Source organism: Schistocerca serialis, chromosome 6, assembly GCF_023864345.2.
Source record: "Schistocerca serialis cubense isolate TAMUIC-IGC-003099 chromosome 6, iqSchSeri2.2, whole genome shotgun sequence".
NCBI classification, from domain to species: domain Eukaryota; kingdom Metazoa; phylum Arthropoda; class Insecta; order Orthoptera; family Acrididae; genus Schistocerca; species Schistocerca serialis.
Window position 1 is genome coordinate 105,428,151 of NC_064643.1, and position 25,510 is coordinate 105,453,660.

Consider the following 25,510-nt stretch of genomic DNA (forward strand, 5'->3'; position numbering starts at 1 on the left):
GACTCTTATAACTGCCATCGGGTTTCTGTACAAATTGTAAATAGCCTTCCGCTCCCTGTATTTTACCCCTGCCACCTTTAGAACTTGAAAGAGATTATTCCAGTCAACATTGACAAAAGCTTTCTCTAAGTCTACAAATGCTAGAACGTAGGTTTGCCTTTCCTTAATCTTTCTTCTAAGACAAGTCATAAGGTCAGTATTGCCTCACGTGTTCCAACATTTCTACGGATTCCAAACTGATCTTCCCCGAGGTCGGCTTCTATCAGTTTTTCCATTCGTCTGTAAATAATTCGCGTTAGTATTTTGCAGCTGTGGCTTATTAAACTGATAGTTCGGTAATTTTCACATCTGTCAACACCTGCTTTCTTTGGGATTGGAATTATTATATTCTTCTTGAAGTCTGAGGGTATTTCGCCAGTCTCGTACATCTTGCTCACCAGATGAAAGAGTTTTGGCAGGACTGGCTCTCCCAAGGCTACCAGTAGTTCTAATGGAATGTTGTCTACTCCCAGTGCCTTGTTTCGACTCCGGTCTTTCAGTGCTCTGTCAAACTTCTCACGCAGTATCGTATCTCCCATTTCATCTTCATCTACATCCTCTTCCATTTCCATAATATTGTCCTCAAGTACATCGCCCTTGTATAGACCCTCTATATACTACTTCCACCTTTCTGCTTTCCCCTCTTTGCTCAGAACTGGGTTTCCATCTGAGCTCTTGATATTCATAGAAGTGGCTCTCTTTTCTCCAAAGGTCTCTTTAATTTTCCTGTAGGCTGTATCTATCTTACCCCTAGTGATATGCGCCTCTACATCCTTACATTTGTCCTCTAGCCATCCCTGCTTAGCCATTTTGCACTTCCTGTCGATCTCATTTTTGAGACGTTTGTATTCCTTTTTGCATGCTTCATTTACTGCATTTTTGTATTTTCTCCTTTCATCAATTAAATTCAGTATCTCTTCTGTTACCCAAGGATTTCTACTAGCCCTCGTCTTTTTACCTACTTGATCCTCTGCTGCCTTCACTACTTCATTCGCCAAAGCTACCCATTCTTCTTCTACTGTATTTCTTCCCCCCATTCCTGTCAATTGTTCTCTCACGCTCTCCCTGAAACTCTCTACAACCTCTGGTTCTTTCAGTTTATCCAGGTCCCATCTCCTTAAATTCCCACCTTTTTGCAGTTTCTTCAGTTTCAATCTGCAGTTCATAACCAATAGATTGTGGTCAGAATCCACATCTGCCCCTGGAAATGTCTTACAATTTAAAACCTGGTTCCTAAATCTCTGTCTTACCATTATACAATCTATCTGAAACCTTCTAGTATCTCCAGGGTTCTTCGATGTATACAACCTTCTTTTATGATTCTTGAACCAAGTGTTAGCTATGATTAAGTTATGCTCTGTGCAAAATTCTACCAGACGGCTTTCTCTTTCATTTCTTAGCCCCAATCCATATTCACCTACTATGTTTCCTTCTCTCCCTTTTCCTACTGTCGAATTCCAATCACCCATGATTATTAAATTTTCGTCTCCCTTCACTACCTGAATAATTTCATTTATCTCATCATACATTTCTTCAATTTCTTCATCATCTGCAGAGCTAGTTGGCATATAAACTTGTACTACTGTAGTAGGCATGGGCTTCGTGTCTATCTTGGCCACTATAATACATTCACTATGCTGTTTGTAGTAGCTTACCCGCATTCCTATTTTCCTATTCATTATTAAACCTACTACTGCATTACCCCTATTTGGTTTTGTATTTATAACCGTGTATTCGCCTGACCAAAAGTCTTGTTCCTCCTGCCACCGAACTTCACTAATTCCCACTATATCTAACTTTAACCTATCCATTTCCTTTTTTAAATTTTCTAACCTACCTGCCTGATTAAGGGATCTGACATTCCACACTCCGATCCGTAGAATGCCAGTTTTCTTTCTCCTGATAACAACGTCCTCTTGAGTAGTCCCCGCCCAGAGATCCGAATGGGGGACTATTTTACCTCCGGAATATTTTACCCAAGAGGACGCCATCATCATTTAACCATACAGTAAAGCTGCATGCCCTCGGGAAAAATTACAGCTGTAGTTTCCCCTTGCTTTCAGCCGTTCGCAGTACCACAACAGCAAGGCTGTTTTGGTTAGTGTTACAAGGCCAGATCAGTCAATCATCCAGACTGTTGCCCCTGCAACTACTGAAAAGGCTGCTGCCCCTCTTCAGGAACCACACGTTTGTCTGGCCTCTCAACAGATACTCCTCCGTTGTGGTTGCACCTACGGTACGGCTATCTGTATCGTTGAGGCACGCAAGCCTCCCCACCAACAGCAAGGTCCATGGTTCATGGACATGTTACATATATATGTAGATATCATACATATTAAAAATTTATATACCCTGTGCTGTCTGAATGTTTGTAGGATGATTTTGTAAAATTTTAAATAAATTGATCAAGAACATTTTCAGATTTTTGGTAACAATGTTTCCCATTTATATGTTACATATACAAAAATGATAGACAAGAATGTGTATTTGCATACAGTGTTTTGTCAAAATTTCACAGCAAATGGTGAAGAGCTTCTGGAGATCTAAGATGCTGAACAAATGAACATTTACATTTTTATTTATGTAGATATAAATGTTCAAAAATCTACCTTCAAAAGTTCTTCATTAATTCCTTTGAAACAATGTTGCACTCAAATAAACACATCTTAAATTTCAGAAAGTTCTTCTCAAATTGCTTCAAAATTTGGACACATCATTGCATGTGAATATGAGTGTGATTTATATACCACTGGAGTATATAAGATTTTTATTTTTTATTTTTGTTTATTATGTATATAATAGAATCTTTTTTTATCATGTTGAGCACCAGAGCTGACACTAACAATAATGATTAATAAAAACCACTTCAACTGTATTATTACACATTTATTATGTTATTACTGGTTTCATTCATTGAACATCTTCAGGTTTCAAAATAAGCTGAAGTCATGACATAAATGGTATGGTTGTCTGCCTGCCACACATCCCTCATCCAGCTGGCAGAATGTTTCTGATCAGTGGTTGTGAATTTCATCTTTAGCAGTATCTACAGCAACCAGATCATTTATGTCATGACTTTAGCACAACTCGGCAACCTGAAGATGTTCAATGAACAAAACTCATCATAACACAATAAATGTGTAATAATACAGCTGAGTTGCTTTTTATCAATCATTAACAAAAGTACAACAATTAAAATATTCAATTTTTGACAATATAATGTAATTGGACAAATCAAAAATCTAATCTCTAAGCAGCTGCAGAACATGCACATAAAAGAAGGTTATATCTATGCAAGCTTTTGGAGCCAGTGGCTCCTTATTCCAGCAAAAGGGTTGAGAGGAAGGAAGAGAGATGAAGGAAAAGAACTGGAGAGGTTTAGGGAAAGTCATCCAGCACCGCAGGTCAGGGAGACTTACCAGAAGAGATGAGAAGGAAAGTCTTTCCTTTTCATTCCATCTGGTAAGTCTACCCTGAGCTGCAATTCTGTGCGACTTTTCTGAAATCCATCCCCTTTTCCTAAACCACTCCAGTCCTTTTTCCTGCTCCAAAAGCTTGCGTAGATGTAATCTTTTTTCATGCGCATGTTCTCTTGTAGCTTGGTGAGTAGATTTTTTATCTATATAATTACATTACATTGTATATAATATGTGCGTGTATATATTTACAGTATACACCATATGGAGCTCCAGCAGGTATACAAAATCACGTGCATGTTTGAATGTAATGTGTCAAAATTTCAAAGCGATTGGTGAAGAACTTTCAGAGACTTTTGATTTTGTATAAATGAACGTTTACATTTTTATTTATATGGAATATGAAAGAATGAGTGTCAAAAGATACGAACCTTCAAAACAGAAATAGTATTTCAGAGACATGGTTTAATGTTTCTAAACTTTAAAGGCCTCTTTGTAATACTTTTTGACATTACTGTAGGATTGTTTCACCGTGACAAAGGCTTTAACATGAAAGGGTCAACACACTGTCTTGAATGGCCTGAAAAACACAAAGGATTTTGCAACAACTGCTACTTGTTTTTTAAGTGTGCACCAATATCAATCTCCTAAATACTTCAAAAGCCCTGATTCAACTTTCATCAGATCTTTCTTTTGTTTTAGATAGACCTAGGCAGAAACTGGCATCATATGGATTGTAAATACATTTCGGATTATCTTTTACACCAAATAGCTCCATTTTGTCTACCAATAAATCATGAAAGCTGTAAATTATGAATAGATTATTTACAACATCTCTTCTAGTTTGCCGTAAGGGCTCTGGCTTGCTCAGTGTCAAATCATTGTGTTTCTTAAAATTTTGGAACCAGTCTTCCTTTTGTTACTAGTAAAAGGAGAATGAATGTTGTGTGCAGTCACATACATTTTAGTGTCTTTCACATCTTGAATTGTTAGTTCAAATGCCGTTTTGGCAATAGATTTCAGTGAGTTTGTTAGTTCCACTACTTCATCTTCTGGAATAACTGATTTCATTCCCACTGTATTTTGAGGACCATCCATGGTAACCTGTCTAAAAATGGTCCAAAGGCATAAGAACACTCAACAGTTTTTCAAAATTTCTTTCTCTGCCATACAAATGTCTAGAAATTTTATTTCTTGCTTGAACAGTGATACATCTGCAAAAAAATTAGCTATTGAGGGCTGCGATTGAAAATTAAATTAGAAGTTGATAAAACATAAAGTGTAACACTATTTTTTGCCTTGCTTGCTACACCAATGCAGCTGTGAACACAATATGGAAATAATTTGATTCAAAATACATATAACTGCTCAAGACCAATGGTTCCAAAAGACAAGTTATTTGGCAAAACATCAGATTCCTATGAGGCTGTTTGTTATTTGCCCAAACTTACTTGTCTGAAAATTACCTCAGGATAACTTACGTGGTGTGAATCATGCAAAGAGCTCAGTGACATTCATAAATGTGGCTAGAAACATAACTAAAGCGACTGCCCATGAAAAACAGGAAACTTTAGTTCAAGTCCTTGTCTGTCATAAATTTTCAATTCTCATGACATTCATTTCACTGCAGAATGAGCGTTTGTGAGTAGTTTTCACTTATTTCATTACCTTGAATCATCACTGATTTCACCTCCATTGACTCAGTCAATGTCATTACAATTTTGCCCAGTGGCAGGGTGTATACGTGGACAAGAGAAAAACATTCCCGGATTTTCTGGTATAGAATACACTTTTTCTCAGGTGAAAACACACTTTTTCCTGGGCCAAATACGACATACACCTGGTGAAAGCTCATTTTTTTTCTTTGTGAAATGACAATATACTTTCCCTCAGAGCAGTAAGATGTATCAATCATTCAAATGGTGTAGGTTTTATATATCAGCATACAACTTCTCGACATTGAAACAAAACCCAGCAAAAAACCACGTGTTTTGAAATGATCTTTGATGTGCGACAACTTTTACAATACATATTTTTGTATTATGCAAGTATAAACATGAATTCTACCAAATACAGCATGGTAGTTTTTGAATCACTGAAATCTGAGACTGCAACACACGACATATGATGTAGTCAGCCAATAACAACATCATTGTTAAGTAGTGGAAACACACAAATAGGAAATGTTAATGTTTAAATTAATATACATACAGTATAACTACAAGAAAAGCTAAGCTGCCACACGTAATATTGGTCGTCAAAAAGTTTTTGTAATTTTTTCTGAGGATGTGGTTAGGCAGGATCCTAAGCATACAGCTTAAATTGCAGCAGCTGACTATTTACGACAAGCACAATTATGTATTTCACTGCTGTGCAACTACCATTTCATGGGTTACCTGGCTGAATGGGAACTCTGACTTTTCCATAAAAAAGTCAATTATGTACGAAACTGCTGAAGAACTCACTTCACTTTTTTTCTTTTTGCCATCATTACTGCATAATTTGAAATCTATGAAAGAACTGAAATAAATACGAAAAACGAATCCTGAACCTAGTCTTTTTTAGTATGTGTTACACTTTAAGCTAAATCAAACACCAGTCAAATTTTAAATAATGACATAAATGGCTGGTCTTCTGGGCAAAATTTTTTCTAGTGGCTGGTTCTCAAAGCATTAAGTTTTGAATGAGAGTCTAACACTCCTTGATTCAAGAAATTCATCACACATCCTCATATGTAACATTCATCTAGTATATAAGGAAATTTACTTAGAAACTAATGCTATGCAAACAATCATTCACAATATTTTCCAGTGACCTGTTAGAAATGTAAACAGTTGTGATATCTGGCTCATTGAAAGTAGTTTGTTGTTATGAAGTACTACATAATCTTCATCCTAAAGTCTTTGACACATTTTGCTGTCGGCAGATGCTTGTACATGCACTGTGTTTTGTTGTTGTATATGGCACATTTATTTGCAACTAAAGTTTTATTTTGGTGTTATTCTCTTGTTTATGTTTTACTGCTGCAGTAGTATTGTGCAGTAGCGGGCTTAAGTAAAATTCTTTGTTTGTGTATCAATTCAAAATTTAACTGAAAATTAAAACAATGAAAAATTCCCAGAATTCGGAGTAATTTACAGATTTTTCTGAGAATTCTTTTGGTTGAAAAAATTCCTGGGTTTTTCCCAGATTCCTCAGTTGTCCTGCAGTGTATACACCCTGAATAGGAAAATATCAGTATATCTAGATGACAATAGGATCAGATGAGAACAGGCTCACACGAAGGCAGTCACAGGCAAGGATAGGCCCATACCTGGCAAAGGTAGGCCTAAACAGTAATAGCACCAGCTCAGACCACAGAAGGCCTAGGTCAGATGAGGATGAGCCTGGACTAGGATGGTCTCAGAATAGATTATGACTGACAGTGTAGTGATCTGTGATTCTGAAGGTGCCAACAGATTATGACATGTGAATCTGCATCTTCTCAAGCCTTTTTACTAGTTCCATACAATTGTGGGAATTCAGCTATAACCAAACTTTGCTTGCTGCTACAATTTTTGTTGTTAACCATTCAGCCACCTTCAGAGTGAGTTGGAAAGACTGATGGTAAAGCCCTCCCATCTGTCTTATATACTGATATATAAAATGGACGAGAATGCTTTAGCTTTGCTGTCTGTCTTTCACACTTGCTCCACAAATGACTGAGTCGTTTACAGCCGAAACATTAGTAGGTGAAATATGTTGGCTATGACTGAATTCCTGAAATTTTATGGATCAGATTAGGAAAATGCACTAAACTTGTTGTCTGAATAATTTTCTGTTGACAATATTAGGAAAAGGATAGGTTTCTAGTCACTGCAAAGATGTCCCGATGAGTTACAGACACGCATTATGAAAATACTGTTACACATTATAGGTTTTGGCCAAAGCCTTCTTCAGCAAAGAAAAAACACACAAACTGACACAAGCAAGCGACCTCATGCACACATGACCACTACCACTGGCAGCTCTCTGGTTCAGTTGAAGCATTCTTGAGCTATCTGTCTAGAAGCTACATCCTCCAGATCTAAATGTCTACTATTTTTTTCACATCACTGAAATGCTTAGCATACTAACACATGGTCTCCAACCATGAAACCCGTCATGATAAAATAGGCTGAAGAGGTAATGCAAACTTTTGGAGCCATTTCTCTGAAAATTGAAACTCTATAGCATGTGCTTTAATGAAAATTTTATTGACGTTGGAAACAAGACGGTCAACTTTCAGACATTGTGATCTCACCATTTCGGTTATGTGGTGTAGCCTGTGGGCTAAATACGTCAAGTGTACTATAGTTGGAGTCACGAATGATGGTGGTTGAGTTTAGGCTTGTTCTGCACAGCTATGTCATGGATTCTCTGATAGCCAGTGAGGATGCAGTAGTGTTCTGAGCACTCTGCTCTGAATTCCATAGGTAATGCGAGTTTTAAACGTGACTGTAGGGAGTTGTATAGTGAATTTCTATTTCATTTGTTGGAAACTGTCATTGCTGATGGTGGTGGTAAGTGATAAATTCTGCATAAGCAAGTGAGAGACATAATTTTTAACATCAATCAAACACTTACACTAATTTACCTCACGGTAATTAGCTTCTCACCAAGAGAAGTATCAGGTCAAAAATTAGTGTCCTTCTTTGTCAGAGTAGCTGATACTAGTTGCTCCCAAAAGTAGAAACTGTCTGGACTCATTCTGTAGAATTTGTGGAACTTGTGTTCATGAAACTTCCTGGCAGATTAAAACTGTGTGCCCGACCGAGACTCGAACTCGGGACCTTTGCCTTTCGTGGAGAAGTGCTCTTCGAGTTCGAGTCTCGGTCGGGCATACAGTTTTAACCTGCCAGGAAGTTTCATATCAGCGCACACTCCGCTGCAGAGTGAAAATCTCATTCTGGAAACTTGTGTTCATGCTGGGAGAGCTAATGAGAAACTGCAGCTGAACTATGTTTGATGTTTATAGCATTGTGCGCATAAATTTGGTACTTCCTTTTCTTCTTCAGTTTTTGAGTATTAAATAATGAGAAGCCACAATAATGCCCCCTTCAGAATATCCCATGAATGCAACTGAAACCTAAATGTAATTCATGCTGTCTTATTGCTAGTTGAATGGCAAGTCGCAACACATATTGCATCACATCGCACAGTGTATCATTTCTGTGGGAACACGAGTGTTACGCAACATTTCATATTGTATATAGTATCATCTCAGTGTGAACCACACACAAGTGTGTTTATATGTAATCAGCTTCTCATAATGAAACTCTAACATGTTTGTATGTGAAAAAAATTGTGATATACAAAAAAACTCACAGATTTATGTGCCATAATACAGCACTCAGCAAGACGCAGCCATAGCCTTGGGTTCATATGATACACTTGGACTGCATCAATGAGGCAATCAAATGCCTGAACAGCTTTTCCTGCATGCAGAAGACAAATGCCTAGATTGTACTTCAGTTCATAGAAACGAGATGAGCCCAGTGTAAACAGAGGCCTGCCAGAATATGGTTCCACTGCAAAAAGAGACAGGTATGAACTATGACAATATTAAACCATCAACACTCAATTCAAAATGAACAATGAGGAGGAATTTTACAGCTTCAAAACAAAGAAAATATTCTGATTCAGTTTCTAGATTTTTTTCTTGGATACGATAGTATTAAGAGGGATTCATCTATGGTCAAATGCCAATGCAAACTCTCTAAGATTACTTACCTCATTAAAATAGTATATTTTGTGCACAAGTAACAGAAAATCTATACATGATGGATGTATCTCCACATCTACTGCTTTCGAAATTTAAACCTAAAGATATAAAAAATGAAAAGGAACTATTTCTTTCATTCAAGCTACCTGAAGGTACCTTGGAATAAGTAGCCTACATTAAATTTTCATAGATCCCTGTTGTTAATTATTTTGAGTACAACTCTACAGTAATGACACAACTAAATATTTTATTGTGGCTTCTGAAATTTTCGCGGCATATTTCTTCTTCCAGCAATTTTCGGGTCTGCAGCCTGATCTCATCAACATTGTGCCACGATATTTCGGCGCAGAGATGTCTGGCCATCCTCAGGTGAGTAGACGAAGTGCTGAAGAGACCTGATACAGTCATGGTATTTATAGCGAATTCCTAGCAGACAAATCATACTGGCAGTTTACCATGCAGCACGTACGTTAGGAGGCGACATGCACGAGGCAGCCAAGTTGTGTGTGCTGCCCTCAGTGGTGAAGTAAGAGCATGTCGATTACATTGTGACCACATCATTTTAACAATAGGATTCCAATTTTTATTCAGTTGGAATCCGTTGTCACGATTCATTAAATTATCAGTAAGATGTATTTCCATGGATTCTTTAGTTACAGAGTCCCAGAAGCTGGAAATTGGTGCTAAAATTTTGGTGTTGTTGTATTCCATTGAATGTTCAATGGAAATGCAATGTTCTGCCACTGCTGATTTTAAAGGTTGCCACAGACGGGTGTGTTGGGTTGGGTTGGGTTGTTTGGGGAAGGAGACCAGACAGCGAGGTCATCGGTCTCATTGGATTAGGGAAGGACGGGGAAGGAAGTCGGCCGTGCCCTTTCAAAGGAACCATCCCGGCATTTGCCTGGAGCGATTTAGGGAAATCACGGAAAACCTAAATCAGGATGGCCGGACGCGGGATTGAACCGTTGTCCTCCCGAATGTGAGTCCAGTGCAGACGGGAGTGTGTTTCATGTTCTACACAGCGTTCGTAGACTGTTTGTGTCGTTTGACCTATATATGCAGAGCCACAGTCACAGGGAATTTTATAAACACCCGCCTTCCGCAATTGTAAATTGTCTTTAACAGATCCAACTAAGGTCCTGTTGGTGGATGGAAGATGACATTAATATTATTCTTCCCAAGCAATCTGCCTCCTATTTTAGAAGACATGTTCCTGGAATATGGAAGGAATGCGGTTGATTTATAGTCATCATCAGTCTCCTCAGAGCGTTGCTTCTTGTTATTATAATTGTGCATGGCCTTCCGTATTTGACGCGAAATACAGCCATTCTCTTTAAAAACCTCCTCCAGACACATTAACTCTTCATGAAGGCTATCAGCATCCAAAATTACATGCACCCTATGAATTAAAGTACTGAGAACACTGGCGGTTTGTGCGGGATGATGGCCCTGTGAGTGTGGCTCTGCATATATAGGTAAGACGACACAAACAGTCCATGAACACTGTGTAGAACACTAAAGACACATGCGTCTGCGATAACCTTTAAAATCAGCAGTGGCACAACATTGCATTTCCATGGGACATTCAATGGAATACACCAACATCAAAATTTTAGCACCGGTTTCCAGCTTCTGGGACTCTGTAACTAAAGAACCCGTGGAAATACGTCTTGCTGATAATTTAATGAACCGTGACAATGGCTTCTAAACTGATAAAAATTGGAATCCTATTATTAAAGTGATGCAGTCATAACGTAATTGACATGCTCTGTCGATACTTACAAGGAAGCCTCCCCATCGCATCCCCCTCAGATTTAGTTATAAGTTGGCGCAGTGGATAGGCCTTGAAAAACTGAACACAGATCAATCGAGAAAACAGGAAGAAGTTGTGTGGAACTATGAAAAAATAAGCAAAATATACAAACTGAGTAGTCCATATGCAAGATAGGCAACATCAAGGAGAGTCTGAGCCCACGAGCGTGGTTAGCGTGAGCAGCTGCAGAACAAGAGGTCCTTGGTTCAAATCTTCCCTCGAGTGAAAAGTTTACCTTCTTTATTTTCGCAATCTGTCCGTTTGTTCATTGACGTCTCTGTTCACTGTAATAAGTTTAGTGTCTATGTTTTGCGACAGCACTGCAAATGCGTGCAATTAGTAGACGAAAGGACGTGCCTCCCCAATGGGAACCAAAACATTTGATCGCAAGGTCATAGGTCAACCGATTGCTCCACAGGAAAACACGTCTGATATTTTCTATATGATACTGGTGACGGCATGTGCGTCACAAGACAGGAATATGTTGTCGACCCACCTAACTTGTACACTTGGCGAATGGGTAAAAGGATTCTTCTACCTTGCCCAATTTAGGTTTTCTTGTGGATGTGATAATCACTCCCAAAAAAGTGATGAAAACATAAGAGTTTGTCACATAAACTAAAAATAAAAAATTAAACTTTTCAGTCGAGGGAAGACTCTCGTTCCGCAGCTGCTCACGCTAACCACGGGACCACAGCGCCCGTGAGCTCACATTCTCCTTGATGTTGTCTATGTTGCTCATGAACTACTCTGTTTGTATATTTTGTTTATTTTTTCATAGTTCCACACAACTTCTTCCAGTTTTCTCGATTGATCTGTGTTCAGTTTTTCAAGGCCTATCCACTGTGCCAACTTATAACTAAATCCGAGGGGGGTGCGATGGGGAGGTTCCCTTGTTAGTGATTAGTTTGTTCTTACTTCACCACTGAGGGCAGCACACACAACTTGGCTGCCTAGGGAATGTCACCTCCTAACGCATGCACTGTAAATTGCCAGTACGATCTGGATGCGCAGAATTCACTATAAATACCATGACTGCATCAGGTCTGTTCAGTACTTCGTCTACTCACCTGAGGATGGCCGGACGTCTCTGGGCCCAAATATTGTCGCAGAATGTTGATGGGATCCAACTGCAGACCCGAAAATTACTGGAAGAAAAAAAAATTATTATCTGAAAACATTAGCCAGAGGCTGAGTAAATATCCAATTGCTGAATCTCTTCAGAGAAGCTCACCTGGTTGTCAAACTTTTAACTTTGTGAAAACTTTGCTAGCCTGTGGAAAAATCCTTTGATGAGCTAAAATGCGCGCGCTCGCGCGCTCACACACACACACACACACACACACCACCACCACCACCACCACCACCACCACAACTGGCACCAGCAGCAGCAGCAGGTGTGTGGGCTGGGAATTAGGAATGCAGGAGGGAGAGGTAAGTGCACAGTCTAGGAGTGCAACTCGCCATCCCTCACTCCCGAAATCCTCCAGGCCTCAGTCCCAGTTAACCCACTGTTCCCAAAGCGTCTACCCAACAGTTTCCCCTTCCTCTGTTTTGTCATGCATCCCATTCCATCCTTCACATCACCTTCATTGTCTACTGCACCTCACTGACTCTAGTGTCTGTGAGTCACCTGAATAGCCCATGCACATGTCACTCCTCCCTCATGCATTGCTAGCCTACATTACATGCCTGCTGCCTCTCTGGTTAATCTGCTATTCTGATGAAGAATAAACAAAATACAGCTTTTGGATACAGATGCGCAAACAGTATTCCCCCCCCCCCCCCCCGCCCCCAAACTAGTAAGCTTTTCATTCTCTTTAGCGTGCACCTGTCAACGACTAAACACATCTCCTATCAGCTTAGTTTTTCATGCATCTCAATATTTATGATGTCATATATCCTGAACAATTTGTTGTACAATGACAGATTTTTGCAGGTTCATTCAGTGGTATATGTGAATATTGTCTGTAAAATATATTGCAGATATAGCTATTAGTAAAGAAGTAATAAATTTAAATTTCATGCCTGATGCTACTTATTTTTATGTTACAAAAATAAGTAGCAAGATTTTTAAAGTTTTTTTCACCTTCTTAACACTATTATATGTGTAACACCCACAATCTATTCTTATGTACTACACATAGGCAAGTCTTAATAGTTCATGTGGTAACAGCAATTCCTCAGCAGATCACTAGCCTGAGTTTCTCTCAACTTCCATAGTGCCCGCCTTAGTTCAATTTCCTCAATCACCCCAGTACCCAGATGGCAGCCAGCAACACACTGGACTGGACACTTTGTAGCTTGTGTTCTCAGCCATTTACACATAGGTGTGTCAGCTTCGAGTAAATTTGACCTTCAGTTATAACATTATTTATTTTGTTTATTGATGACCCCAAAACGTGTTTAAAATAATTTTATTAAGCAATGTAGGAAAAGACAGATTGCTAATTACAGATGTCAATTTAAGTTGCAGACAGACCAGCTAGCATCCTGAGCTGCTGAAGCTGGTGGTCACGTGTGCATCAGATGTGCTTGCTTCTGTAAATGAATGGTGTCTATTTCTCTTTTTGTTGTTCTGACAAAGGCTGTGGCCAAAAGCTTATGTGTAAGTGTCTTAACTGTTCCTGTCTGCAATTCAAAGTGCCATCCTTATGGTAAGGAGTAATTTATCTTTTCCTATATTGTTAATATTCCAACCTGCAGTTTCCATTGTTAAATAATATTATTCAGTATATTCTTATACATAAATTTTATTAGTTTTCATCATTAACTTTATTTATTCGTTTTCATCAGCCATTGCAGGACCCAATATTTGCCTGAGTAACATTTATGGGGAACATCATCTGTTGCTTGACATAAGCCCACAGGAACATATTTCATTTGGTCAAGGGACAGACAGTTCATCATGATTCTAAAACAGGTCAGTCTTGTTTTTGCCCATTGCTCCATATTACACGGGACTGTCCCCATCTCTTTTTTTATTTTAGTTACCACTTCTCTGTTTTTAGTAAAGGATTAGTTCCTGAAACTTAATTTCATTCCTTCACTTTTACAGCCTGAACATTCATCATTGATGATTGTTTTACCCATTGAAGAAGGCTGAGAACATTGGCTAGCCCTGCAATCTGTTACTCTGTGGCATTTTGTAATAGCTCTTCATACCACATGACATAGCATTGTAAGTAAATCATCTTTTAGTATGAAACTGCAATTCTTATTCATTATAAATGAATGGACCCATTCATTGTGGGGCATATGAGATCCACACCTAATTTACTAATATGCATAATATTTTCCTCCTTATTTCAGTCTATTCACTCAGTACTTTGAAAATATCTCAGATAACTTAATTTCCCCATTGTCAGAGTATTAATTTATAAAAATTTCTGTACAGATACGCACCAGAAGATGCAACTTAATAGTTGCGAAACCATTAGAGTCTCTAATCAACTACAATAAAAACATCTATTGCGGACTATTGGACTTTTCATTCAGTTTTCTAATGCAGCACCTATATGTAAACACCTATGTTACATTATATGAATGGTCAATCAGTTAGGTACATCACTTTAAAATTATCAAAGCAATGTGTTCATTGCCAGCTTCACTATGTTCATAAATAAAAATGCAGACATTAAGAATAAAGATGTAGAATGTTAATAAAATTTGTTTTATTTAAAGAGTTCTCACATAAAAAATTTAGGGTGATTACTTTTCAGCACACCATCATGCATGCTAATGTGAGATGCAGAATTTATGACTACCGGTACATCACATAACGAGTGTTGAGCATAACAAACATCAAGGCCTGCAGTAGGCTGGAGGCACCATAAAAGTGCTAATGCGAACAAAGAGGAATTAAAAATATGTCATACAGTGAGATCAAATATTTCCTAAAATCATCATAATGCTACATCTTTTCTCATAAAGAGTAAGAGTGCAGTTTTTTGATAAGATATGGAAACATTATAATCAATTTAGAAGGACAATTGCCATTAATTTCATCCTGCTTATAACTAAAGGGAAAGGGAATCATATGACTGTCTATTGAAATAAAAATGAAGATACATAATAATAGCATGTGAAGCTAAAATGTAAAAAAATCAGTATAAAGATACTGTATCTAACATAAATGTGTAATATCTAGCACAGTAGTGGATGGGAGCGTGAGATGACATAACTGGCGAATAAGCCATACTACTAGCACGAAGCATGGCAAAAATCAAGCCTTGTAGTAGGTTGGAAGCAATAAAGCAGGTACCAATATGAACAAACACCTAGAATATCCAAAAATAAGTGTCCAACAATAATATAACATTAACATTTCACACAGTAGTGGGCTGGAACCAATGTGCATATCCTGTCAGAAAAATTTAATACGAATTACGCACAACAATTACCAATGTAAAATGTTGGATACATAAGGTCACGTCTCAATGAGGAACTTGAAACTTTCAGCACAGGACAGGAGCATATAGAGCAGGGCCGGCCAAACGCTGCACAGTGTGCAGACATGCAGAAGTGCTGCACATGTGCGCACGTGTGCGACAGGGACATCTGTTATTAGACATGTGTCCTAAATGAACGGCGTCGGCTCCTCTTCCCTGTTTATGTGGTACAAGCAAGAGCGCAACATACCCAGTCTCGTTTACCCCTGGTGACCGTAACCTTAACAGAGAAGAACTGAGAAATGACAGGTACTGTGAAAAAGCAAAGGACGGCAGATCTATGCTCTCAGTCGTTTCAATCAAGCATCAGTGATGAAAATCTCCTGCAATTACTTGCGTTTGTTAATGAGCCGTGCTTTTGTGCCCGATATTAACTATATCATTTCGCATGACCAGTGATAAACGTGTTTGGATTTATTCCTTTCATCATTAAAAATTAGTGTTTACTAACTGTGCATTATTGCCTCATTCTGCTCCATGTTACATTATTATCAGGAAAATTGGTCATTAAACCGATTGTTGTATACATACATTTAGGGTTTTTTTTTTTTTTTTTAATGTGTGAAGGGCTATGCTCAGTTGAAGTCGATAAAAAAATAACATTCATCTAATTGTCGGTTATTACACAGATTTCAGACGGAACTGATGAAAGATATAGCAATAATGGTATTGAAATAGCAAGTGATCATCGAGAGGTCTGCGGTTGTCATTCTGTTCAGAGGTCAGCGAGACAGAAATTATGTGGGTGTAATTGCATTGGTTTAATGTTATTTGAAATCATGACTAAGGTTCGTTGGATGTCGCTAAGTGCACTTCTTCTTAAATACTAGATCAAAAACATTATGCGTATTTACGTGCCGTCAGTCAAGCTGCCTTAATAAAAACCCACGGTTGTTAACTGTATTACTTGTCTTACTGGGTTAAACTGTTAACATAAAAGTAGACGCCTCAAGGAGTAGACTGTGACAGTATTTTAATTGTTTAGTATGCGAAATACCTTCCCATGGTTGGCTTGCAAGCTGTGGAAAGAGCACTAGAATGCGCCGGTACAGAGTATCTCAGCAAGTGGATAAAGCGACATCTGTGCGTAGAAACATGCACTACATGAACACTGACGGCTGCGGCGTGCACGCTGTGACTCGGAAGTTGCACATGTGCAGGAGCACCGCATGCGTCCAGAATGTTTGGCCGGCCCTGACATAGAGGAACTATTACTCAAGTTTAAGAGAATAGTTGACCATACACTGGATAGATATGTACAGAGTAGAACAGTTTCTAATGGCAGGGATTCTCCATCGTATACAGTCACTGTAAAAACAATTTCAAAGAAACAGAGTGTTATATCCTAGCCAGTAATGCCACCCGAGCCCGCTGCCAAAAGGTTGGCAGCATCAAAGTCCGGACGCCGTCCGCATAAGCAGCGCCAGCGAGACAGGAAATCGCCGCAAGTCTGCGCGCGCCACCGCTGGCTTCTGGCTTCTTAAGCGCTGGAGTCGCGAGCGCTAGGACAGTTCTGTATTCGCCGCTCAGTTGTATACTCGCCACCGAATTGTGTACTTGCTAGTCAGTTGTGTGTTCATCGCAGCAGAGTTGTTGTTTGTCGTCAGCCGACACTGACCTAGCCGCTCCGACTCGAACTAGACAGATCTCTGTAGACACGGAGTTCTCTACTGTGTTTCTGTATCTTCGTTAATAAAGATAAGTACCGACTTTTATTTAATCAGAGTGTTTGGGTTTTCATCTTTCTGTTCACTGTCCCAGCGGACCGGTCGGCCCGCTATTAAAAGTGTGGTGGTGACTCGTAAGCCGTTTCTACAGCGAATTGCTTGTCGCTACGAATGCCGCTACAAAACTGGCGACGAGGACTTCCGAACTCGTGTGCAGGGCTGGTTCAACTTGTTTCTGGTTATACTAATTATAGCGATAAAATTTTGGGGGCTGGTTTAATTTGTGTTCACTATGTCTGCCGAATTACAACAGTTGATCTTGTTACAGAGTCAGCAAATACAAAGTCTGGTGGAAGCAATCGCCAAACAAGCGGCTAATCCTCCAACACAAAAAGAACAAGCACAGGCAGCACCACCTTTCCGTGCTTTTGATGCATCAAGAGAAGAATGGCGAGAATATTTCGCGCAGTTGCAGGCACACATGACAGTCTACAAAATCACGGGTACTGAGCGGCAGCTTTATTTAATTTCCACTGCAGGCGTGGAAGTCTATCGACTACTTTGTAAGTTGTTCCCGGAATCCCAGCCGGAAGCTTTAGACTATGACGTTGTTGTTAACAAGCTTGCTGAGTATTTCGAGTCGCGAGTTCATGTGGCAGCAGCCAGATTCAAGTTCTTCAGATTAAAGAAACTGCCACATCAATCTAATAAACAGTGGTTAACAGATTTACGGGGCCTCACCCGTCAGTGCCGATTTAATTGTGTGTGTGGAGCTTCCTACAGTGATGTCATGCTACGAGACGCTATTACTCAAAACATTGCAGATTCTCGTATTCGTGCTGCTATCTTAAAGTTGCCTGACCCGTCATTAGAGACTGTGATGAACATCACTGAAGCCCAAGATACTTTTGACTATGCTGAGTGTGAGTTAGATCAGCCATGTATTTCTCAAATTGCCTGTGCTAAGCAAGTTCTGTCACGCCCGCGGCCCCACCGGCAGAGTCAGACTGTAAACACTAGCCGGCCGCGTCATGTTAAAAACATTCGTCAGCCACGTGTGCAAAATGATAAGAGTTAAGTCTTGCCCTAAGTGTATTCTTGCTCATCCTCGTGAACGTTGCCCGTTAAGAAACGCGGTTTGTCACTTTTGTCAAAGGAAAGGACACATCCAGACTGTTTGTTTGCGTAAACGCAAGAACAATTCTAGTGCTGCCCAGCCCATAGATATTCATGTTCTTCAAAGCCAGCCCGCCCAGAAGGTCGCGTTTAAAGACTCTTCCACGGTTCGTGTGGGTAATAAACTTGTTCGCAATAAGCCACCCACCCAGCCCTCTGCTATGCGACCCAAGCGTAATTCAAACGCTGTAAAAAGTAATGTACAGACTGCAAGTGAAGCGGGAGTTGTTGTTCCACCCGCCCAACCCACGAGTTGTCGTAAGCAGCGAACACGCGCTAAACACGCTGATTTTGTGTCTTCCGCCTCCACTGCACCGATCCAGAGACAGTGTAATAAACTATTTGTGAAGCTACGCATCCAGGATAAGACCTTCAATTTTCAAATAGACACTGATGCGTCTGTGACTCTCATAAATAGTGCTACGTATGCGGCTATCGGCCGCCCTAAACTTTCAGCGGCAAAACATTCTTTGGCTACTTATAGTGGAGAACAAATTCCTGTGTTAGGTGTATGTAGCGTGCCAGCCACATTCCGTGGCAATACAAAAACAGTTTCATTCACAGTGCTCCGCGCTACAGACAGTGTAAACATTTTCGGATTAGACTGTTTTGACTTGTTTGGCCTGTCTATCCAAGACAATGTGTTGCAAATTAATTCTGTTGTTGTTCCTCAAGACAGCATAACCGATTTGTGTAAACGATACAGTGACATATTTAAAGACGAACTAGGTTGTGCTGCGAACTTTGCCACTCATATTACGTTAAAAGATAATGCTCAGCCTCGATTTTGTCGTGCTCGTCCAGTGCCTCACGCCCTCCGGGCACCTGTAGAAGATGAACTTCGTCGTTGGCAAAACAACGGTGTTATTCAACCCGTTTCAGCGAGCCAGTGTGCTTCTCCCTTAGTTATTATAAAGAAACCGTCTGGCAAGTTACGTTTGTGTCCTGATTTTAAGTCGACAGTTAATCCTCAGACTGTCATTGATTCTTTTCCTTTGCCTAGACCGGACGAGCTGATGGATAAGTTAGGGGAAGCTCGTTTCTTTTCCAAAATTGATCTCCGTGAAGCATATTTGCAATTGCCCCTCGACGAGCAATCACAACAGTACTTTGTCATAAACATGTCGTTGGGGTTGTTCCGTTTTCTGCGTTTGCCTTTTGGTTGTGCGTCAGCTCCAGCTGTTTTTCAGCATTTTTTGTCACAACTTCTGGCTAATGTGCCATCGTGTTGCAACTATTTAGACGATATTGTTGTGTCCGGTCGGACACCTGCTGAACATTTCCGTAATTTGGAGTGTTTGTTTACAGTGTTGTCTCAGGCAGGCCTACGTTGCAACATCGATAAATGTTCATTTTTCCTTACGGAGTTAGAGTATCTGGGACATGTTATTAATGCTCAAGGCATTCATCCCTCCCAGTCCCATTTAGCAGCTATTCGTGATTTGCCCGCCCCTCGCAATCTGCATGAATTGCAAGCAGTTCTTGGCAAATTGACATATTATATTAGGTTTATACCTAATGCATCACAGATTGCTGCACCGTTGCATCGTCTCCGCCGTAAGAATGTTCCGTTTGTGTGGTCAGCTGATTGCCAATCAGCCTTTCAGCAGCTTAAAGAGGCTTTATTGAATGATCGTTGTCTGGTCCATTACGACCCTAACAAGCCTCTGGTGTTAGCTTGTGATGCCTCTTCTTTCGGCCTCGGTGCTGTGTTGTCTCACCGACTCGGTAACATCGAACGTCCTATTGCGTTCGCATCTAAATTGCTAAACAAAGCTCAGTGTAATTATAGCCAATTGGACAAGGAAGCGTTGGCTATTGTGTTCGGTGTCACAAAATTCCATCACTACCTCTATGGTAGACCATTCTATTTAGTAACAGATCACAAGCCCCTGACGTCACTGTTTCTTCCGTCTAAACCAGTTCCTCAGCGGACAGCTCAGAGACTACAACGTTGGGCTCTTTTGTTATCACAATACCAGTATGAGATACTGCACCGCCCTACAGCTCAGCATGCAAACGCTGACGCGCTTTCTAGATTGCCGATTGCTGCGGATGATGTCTTCGATTCCTCTGACGACTCTTGCCATCAGATTGACGCCGATGAGCATCAATCCCTCCGGGATTTTCCAATTGATTATCGTCAGGTGGCACGTGAGACAGCTACGGATCCTCATCTGAGTTTACTATTACGTTTTGTTCAACGTGGTTGGCCGTCCAAGGCAAAGGACATATTGGATCCTGTGGTTCGTCGCTATTATCCGCAACGTCATCTGTTGTCTGTTTCGCACGGAGTTTTGCTGTTACGCACCGAGAATGACCAGCTTCGTGTAGTGGTTCCCCAAGTGCTCCAATCCAAGGTCCTCGATTTGTTGCATCAAGGTCATTGGGCAGTGGTTCGCACCAAGCAGCTTGCCCGCCGTCATTGTACATGGATCGGCATTGATAAGCAGATTACGCAGATGTCTACAGATTGTTCGACGTGTGCCGAACACCAAGCTGCTCCGCCTCAACGCTATTTTGAGTGGGCACGCCCTGCCGGTCCCTGGCAGCGAGTACATATTGATTTCGCTGGTCCATATCGGAATTCTCGTTGGCTCATCGTGATGGATGCATTTAGTAATTTTCCGTTTGTTGTGCCCATGCAGTCTACAACGTCTGCACAAACTATACAGGCGTTGACTTCAATTTTTTGTATTGAGGGTCTTCCAGAAGTTTTAGTGTCTGACAATGGTCCACAATTTACCTCTGCTGAATTTGAAAGTTTTTGTTCTGCCAATGGCATTCGCCATGTTCTTACTCCGCCGTTCCACCCTCAATCGAATGGTGCAGCGGAACGTTTTGTATGCACATTCAAGGATCAGATGGACCGCCTTCGTGCTACGCACTCTCGTCAGCAGGCCCTCATCACGTTCCTGTCGTCGTACCGGACCACGCCACGCGACGGCCCTTCGACTGCGGAGCTTCTCCACGGCCGTCGTCATCGCACCCTACTACGGTTGTTGCACCCCCCGAATCGACCCGCCGCTTCTGAGCATCGCACGCGTTTTCAGCACAACGACGCCGTTTTTTTCAGAGTTTATCCCGGTCGCCGTCGTTGGGAACGTGGTACCGTGATAAGTGTCCAGGGTCGCGGTTTTTATACTGTTCAAGGTGCTACTGGGGTGCACAGGAGGCATCAGAACCAGTTGCGCCGCGCTGGCCGCCCGGATTCTGCCGCTCGTTCTTTGTCCACAGATTTGGTCCGCGGCGGGTTCCAGCCGCGCCTTCCGACTTCGCTGCCGCCCCCAGGGCAGCAGCAGCAGCCGTCGCCGCTACCACGCCGACAGCCCGTCCCGTTGATGCCTCCCGCGCAGCTTCATCCGGGAGCGCCCCAGGTGGTCGCTCCGGCGCCTGCGGTCCCTCTTCAGTCGCCACCGCCTTCGGAGCTGATGGACGTCGACCCCTCAGCCGGGCCGCCTTCCCAAGCGGTGGCTGTGCAGCCTGTCCTGCAGCCGCTTTCCTTGGGCACCCCGAAGGAGTCTGACCCCGCAGCGCCTTGTCCGGCGCCCACTCAGCAGCCGTCAACGCAGCGTCAGGAGACGCTGCCTCTCTTCGTGGGTCCCGACGTCTCGTCGCGTCCAGTACCAGAAGCTGCGCCCGTGGTCACAGCCGTGCACCCTGACCTCGGTTTTCAGTCGGTGTTTCCCGAGGCCCCGCGCAGCCAATGCTGGGGTGCGGACCAGGGACTGCCACCGACAACAGTCTCCGCCCCGGTCTCTTCTGCTACGCCTGCGGCCAGACCCCTCCCCCGCCGTCGACGCTCGCCACGTCATTATTCAACGACGGTGCGGCGATTTGGGGGGGAGGAGTGTTATATCCTAGCCAGTAATGCCACCCGAGCCCGCTGCCAAAAAGGTTGGCAGCATCAAAGTCCGGACGCCGTCCGCATAAGCAGCGCCAGCGAGACAGGAAATCGCCGCAAGTCTGCGCGCGCCACCGCTGGCTTCTGGGTTCTTAAGCGCTGGAGTCGCGAGCGCTAGGACAGTTCTGTATTCGCCGCTCAGTTGTATACTCGCCACCGAATTGTGTACTTGCTAGTCAGTTGTGTGTTCATCGCAGCAGAGTTGTTGTTTGTCGTCAGCCGACGCTGACCTAGCCGCTCCGACTCGAACTAGACAGACTACTGTGTTTCTGTATCTTCGTTAATAAAGATAAGTACCGACTTTTATTTAATCAGAGTGTTTGGGTTTTCATCTTTCTGTTCACTGTTCCAGCGGACCGGTCGGCCCGCTATTAAAAGTGTGGCGGTGACTCGTAAGCCGTTTCTACAGCGAATTGCTTGTCGCTACGAACGCCGCCACAAAACAGAGAATACTGCATAATAGGTGTAAAACAAATCAGAAGGCTACAGATAGTGGGATGCAGAATGACATGTGTTTGGTTGTCAAGAGAGCATGAGTGAAGCCTTCAATAATTACGCTATAAAAATACTGTCAAATGAGCTTCCAAAAAAACAAAAGAAATTCTTGTTGTGTGTAAAGGCTGTTAGTGGCACCAAAGTTAGTGTCCAGTCACTTGTGAATGGGACATGAACTGAAATTGAGGGTAGAAAGCAAAAGCTGAAATATTAATCCTGTTTTCAAATGTTCCTTTACAAAGAATAAACCCAGGAGAACTGACCCAATTTAACCCTCACACCACTGAAAAGATGAGTGAAATAGCATTAGTGTCAGGGGTGTTGACAAACTGCTGGAATCATTAAAATTAAATAAAGTTCCAGGGTCTGATGGATTCCCTATCAGATGCTATACTGAATTTGCATCTGAGTTAGCCCCTCTTCTAACTATAATCTGTCACAGATTCCCCACACCAAAAACCATGCCCATTAGTTGGATGAAGGGTCAGGTCACACCCATTTACAGGAAGAGTAGTAGAAGTGATCCATAAAATCTACTATCCAGTATTCTTGGCATTGATTTGTTGTTGAATTTTGGAACATATTCTGGGCTCAAACATAATGAAATACCTCAAACAGAATGACCTCTTACATCCCAATCAGCACAGATTCTGAACACATCGATCATGCAAAACCCAACTCGCACTATTCTCATAGGACATATTAAAAGCTCTGGACAATGCAGTCAGGTAGATACAGCATTTCTTGATTTTTGAAAAGCATTTGGCTGAGTACCACATCCACTTATTGTCAAAAGTATGATCATATGGTGTATAAAGAGAAATTTGTGACTGGAATGAGGACTTTTTGGCAGGGAAGACACAGCATATTATCTTGGATAGAGTGTCATCATCAAGTGTAGAAGTAACTTCGGGTGTGTTCCCAGAGAAGTATGTTGGGACCCCTGCTGTTCATGTTGTATATTAATGACCTTGCGGACAATATTAATAGCAACTTTGGATAACTTCAGACTTTTTGCAGATCATACAGTTATCTATAACAAACTATAGTCTGAAAGAAGCTGCATAAATATTCATTGAGATCTTGATCAGATCTCAGAGTGGCGCTAAGAAATGTAAAACTGTGCACAAAAAAAAAAAAAAAAAAAAAAAATAAAAAAAAAAAAAAAAAAAAAAAAAATTAAGTATCCTATGACTATAACACCAATGGTCACAGCTCAAAAAGGTCAACTCATACAAATCCCTGGGTGTAACACTTTGTAGGGTATACGAATTGGAATGATCACATACACTCAGTCGAGGGAAAAGCAGGTGGCAGACTCCATTTACTGGCTGGATACTGGGGAAATGTGGTCATTCTACAAAGGAGATTTCCTTACAAATCATTTGTGTGACCCACTCTATAATATTGTTCAAGGGTGTGGGACCCATACCAAATAGGATTAACGGGGGATACTGAATATATACAGAGAAGGGCAACACGAATAGTCACAGGTTTGTTTGATCTGTGGGGAAGTATCACAGAGATGCTGAAGAAGCTGAACTGGCAGACTCTTGAATATAGACAAAAACTATCCCAAGAAAGTCTAGTTAGAACCTACTTATAAAGTTCATACATTTATACAATATTGTCTATGGAGTGTAGCAATATGGTGCAATATTTAGGTTAAAAATCAATGGTTGAGAGTGCAATAATATTTGTTTATTTACCAGCTTCAGCTTATGTTAAGGAATTTTTGGCCCCCTGTGGCTGGTGCTGGTGGCCCCTCGGTTTTCTCCTGATACCACGATCGTACACTGTGTACAACCATGGTATCACGAGAAAACTGAGGAGCTGCCAGCTCCAGCCATAGGTTGCCAAAAATTCTGAAGATGGCTTCAACATGACCTGAAAGTGTTGCGATCTCAACTGTTGATTTTTAACCTAATTATGAAGTTTTAAGGACCAGCTTTAAATGATGACTTTAGGAATATATTACACCACCAACATAAATCACTCACATACAGATTGTAAGGATAAGATTAGACTAATTACAGCATGCAAAGAGGCATTTAAGCAATCATTCTTCCCACACGAGAGTACCCTCTGCCATGCACTTATCTTGATTTGCAGAGTATAGAGTATAGATGTAGATGTAAAAGTGAAAAATATGAACAAATGGTAATTACCACTGTGTCATATAACAAGTATTATACATTCACCAATCACGAGTATGAGTAACACACACATCTTTCTTCATAAAAAGAAGAGCACAATATTCACACGAATTAACTCAGTTTTGTTACTATTAGTAATACACAGTAATCAGAACAACGAATAAGGATAAACAAAGATCAAATTTAAATTGAAAATACAGAATGCAGTACAAACCAGGTTCTGGTTTCGACAGGCTATTCAAGGCATTTTCATTTTCCTGGAAAGCTTTCTGCATGTAAAAGCAGGCAAGATTTGGTTTGCCCATATAATGATGAATGCATCCATTGTTGTTATAAAACAACACTGAAGTAGATTCACCACAATCCCTGCAACAAAAATTTTATTTTGTGAAGCTCGTTAATTGAAGTATACTCAAACAGTAATTTCAGGCAAAACAAGTTGTCCATACAACTATTTGATAGGATTTATACCACAACTCCTGAACTAACAGGTGCTTCTTGCAGAGTAACAGTAAGCTCGAGAAAAACTGACAAGTAGTAAACAACTGTTGAGGTAGAGATTCTATTTCACTATACTATACCTACCAGCTACATGAAAATAAGACTGATATTTAGTACTCTGAACTCTAAGGTAACAGTTTATATTCACT

The 25,510-nt window shown here is 41.0% G+C and overlaps 1 protein-coding gene across 1 annotated transcript in view; it reads right to left on the bottom strand.

Moving 5' to 3' along the window:
* The window catches only part of LOC126484135 (CCR4-NOT transcription complex subunit 10-B), a 150,791-nt gene that overhangs the window by 84,313 nt on the left and 40,968 nt on the right, over nt 1–25,510 (bottom strand). The window contains exons 6-7 of the mRNA XM_050107515.1: nt 25,075–25,226; nt 8,802–9,004 (exon numbers count right to left, since the gene is read on the bottom strand). Coding sequence (XP_049963472.1) covers nt 8,802–9,004; nt 25,075–25,226 — 355 coding nt within the window. The remainder of the gene's footprint in view (nt 1–8,801; nt 9,005–25,074; nt 25,227–25,510) is intronic.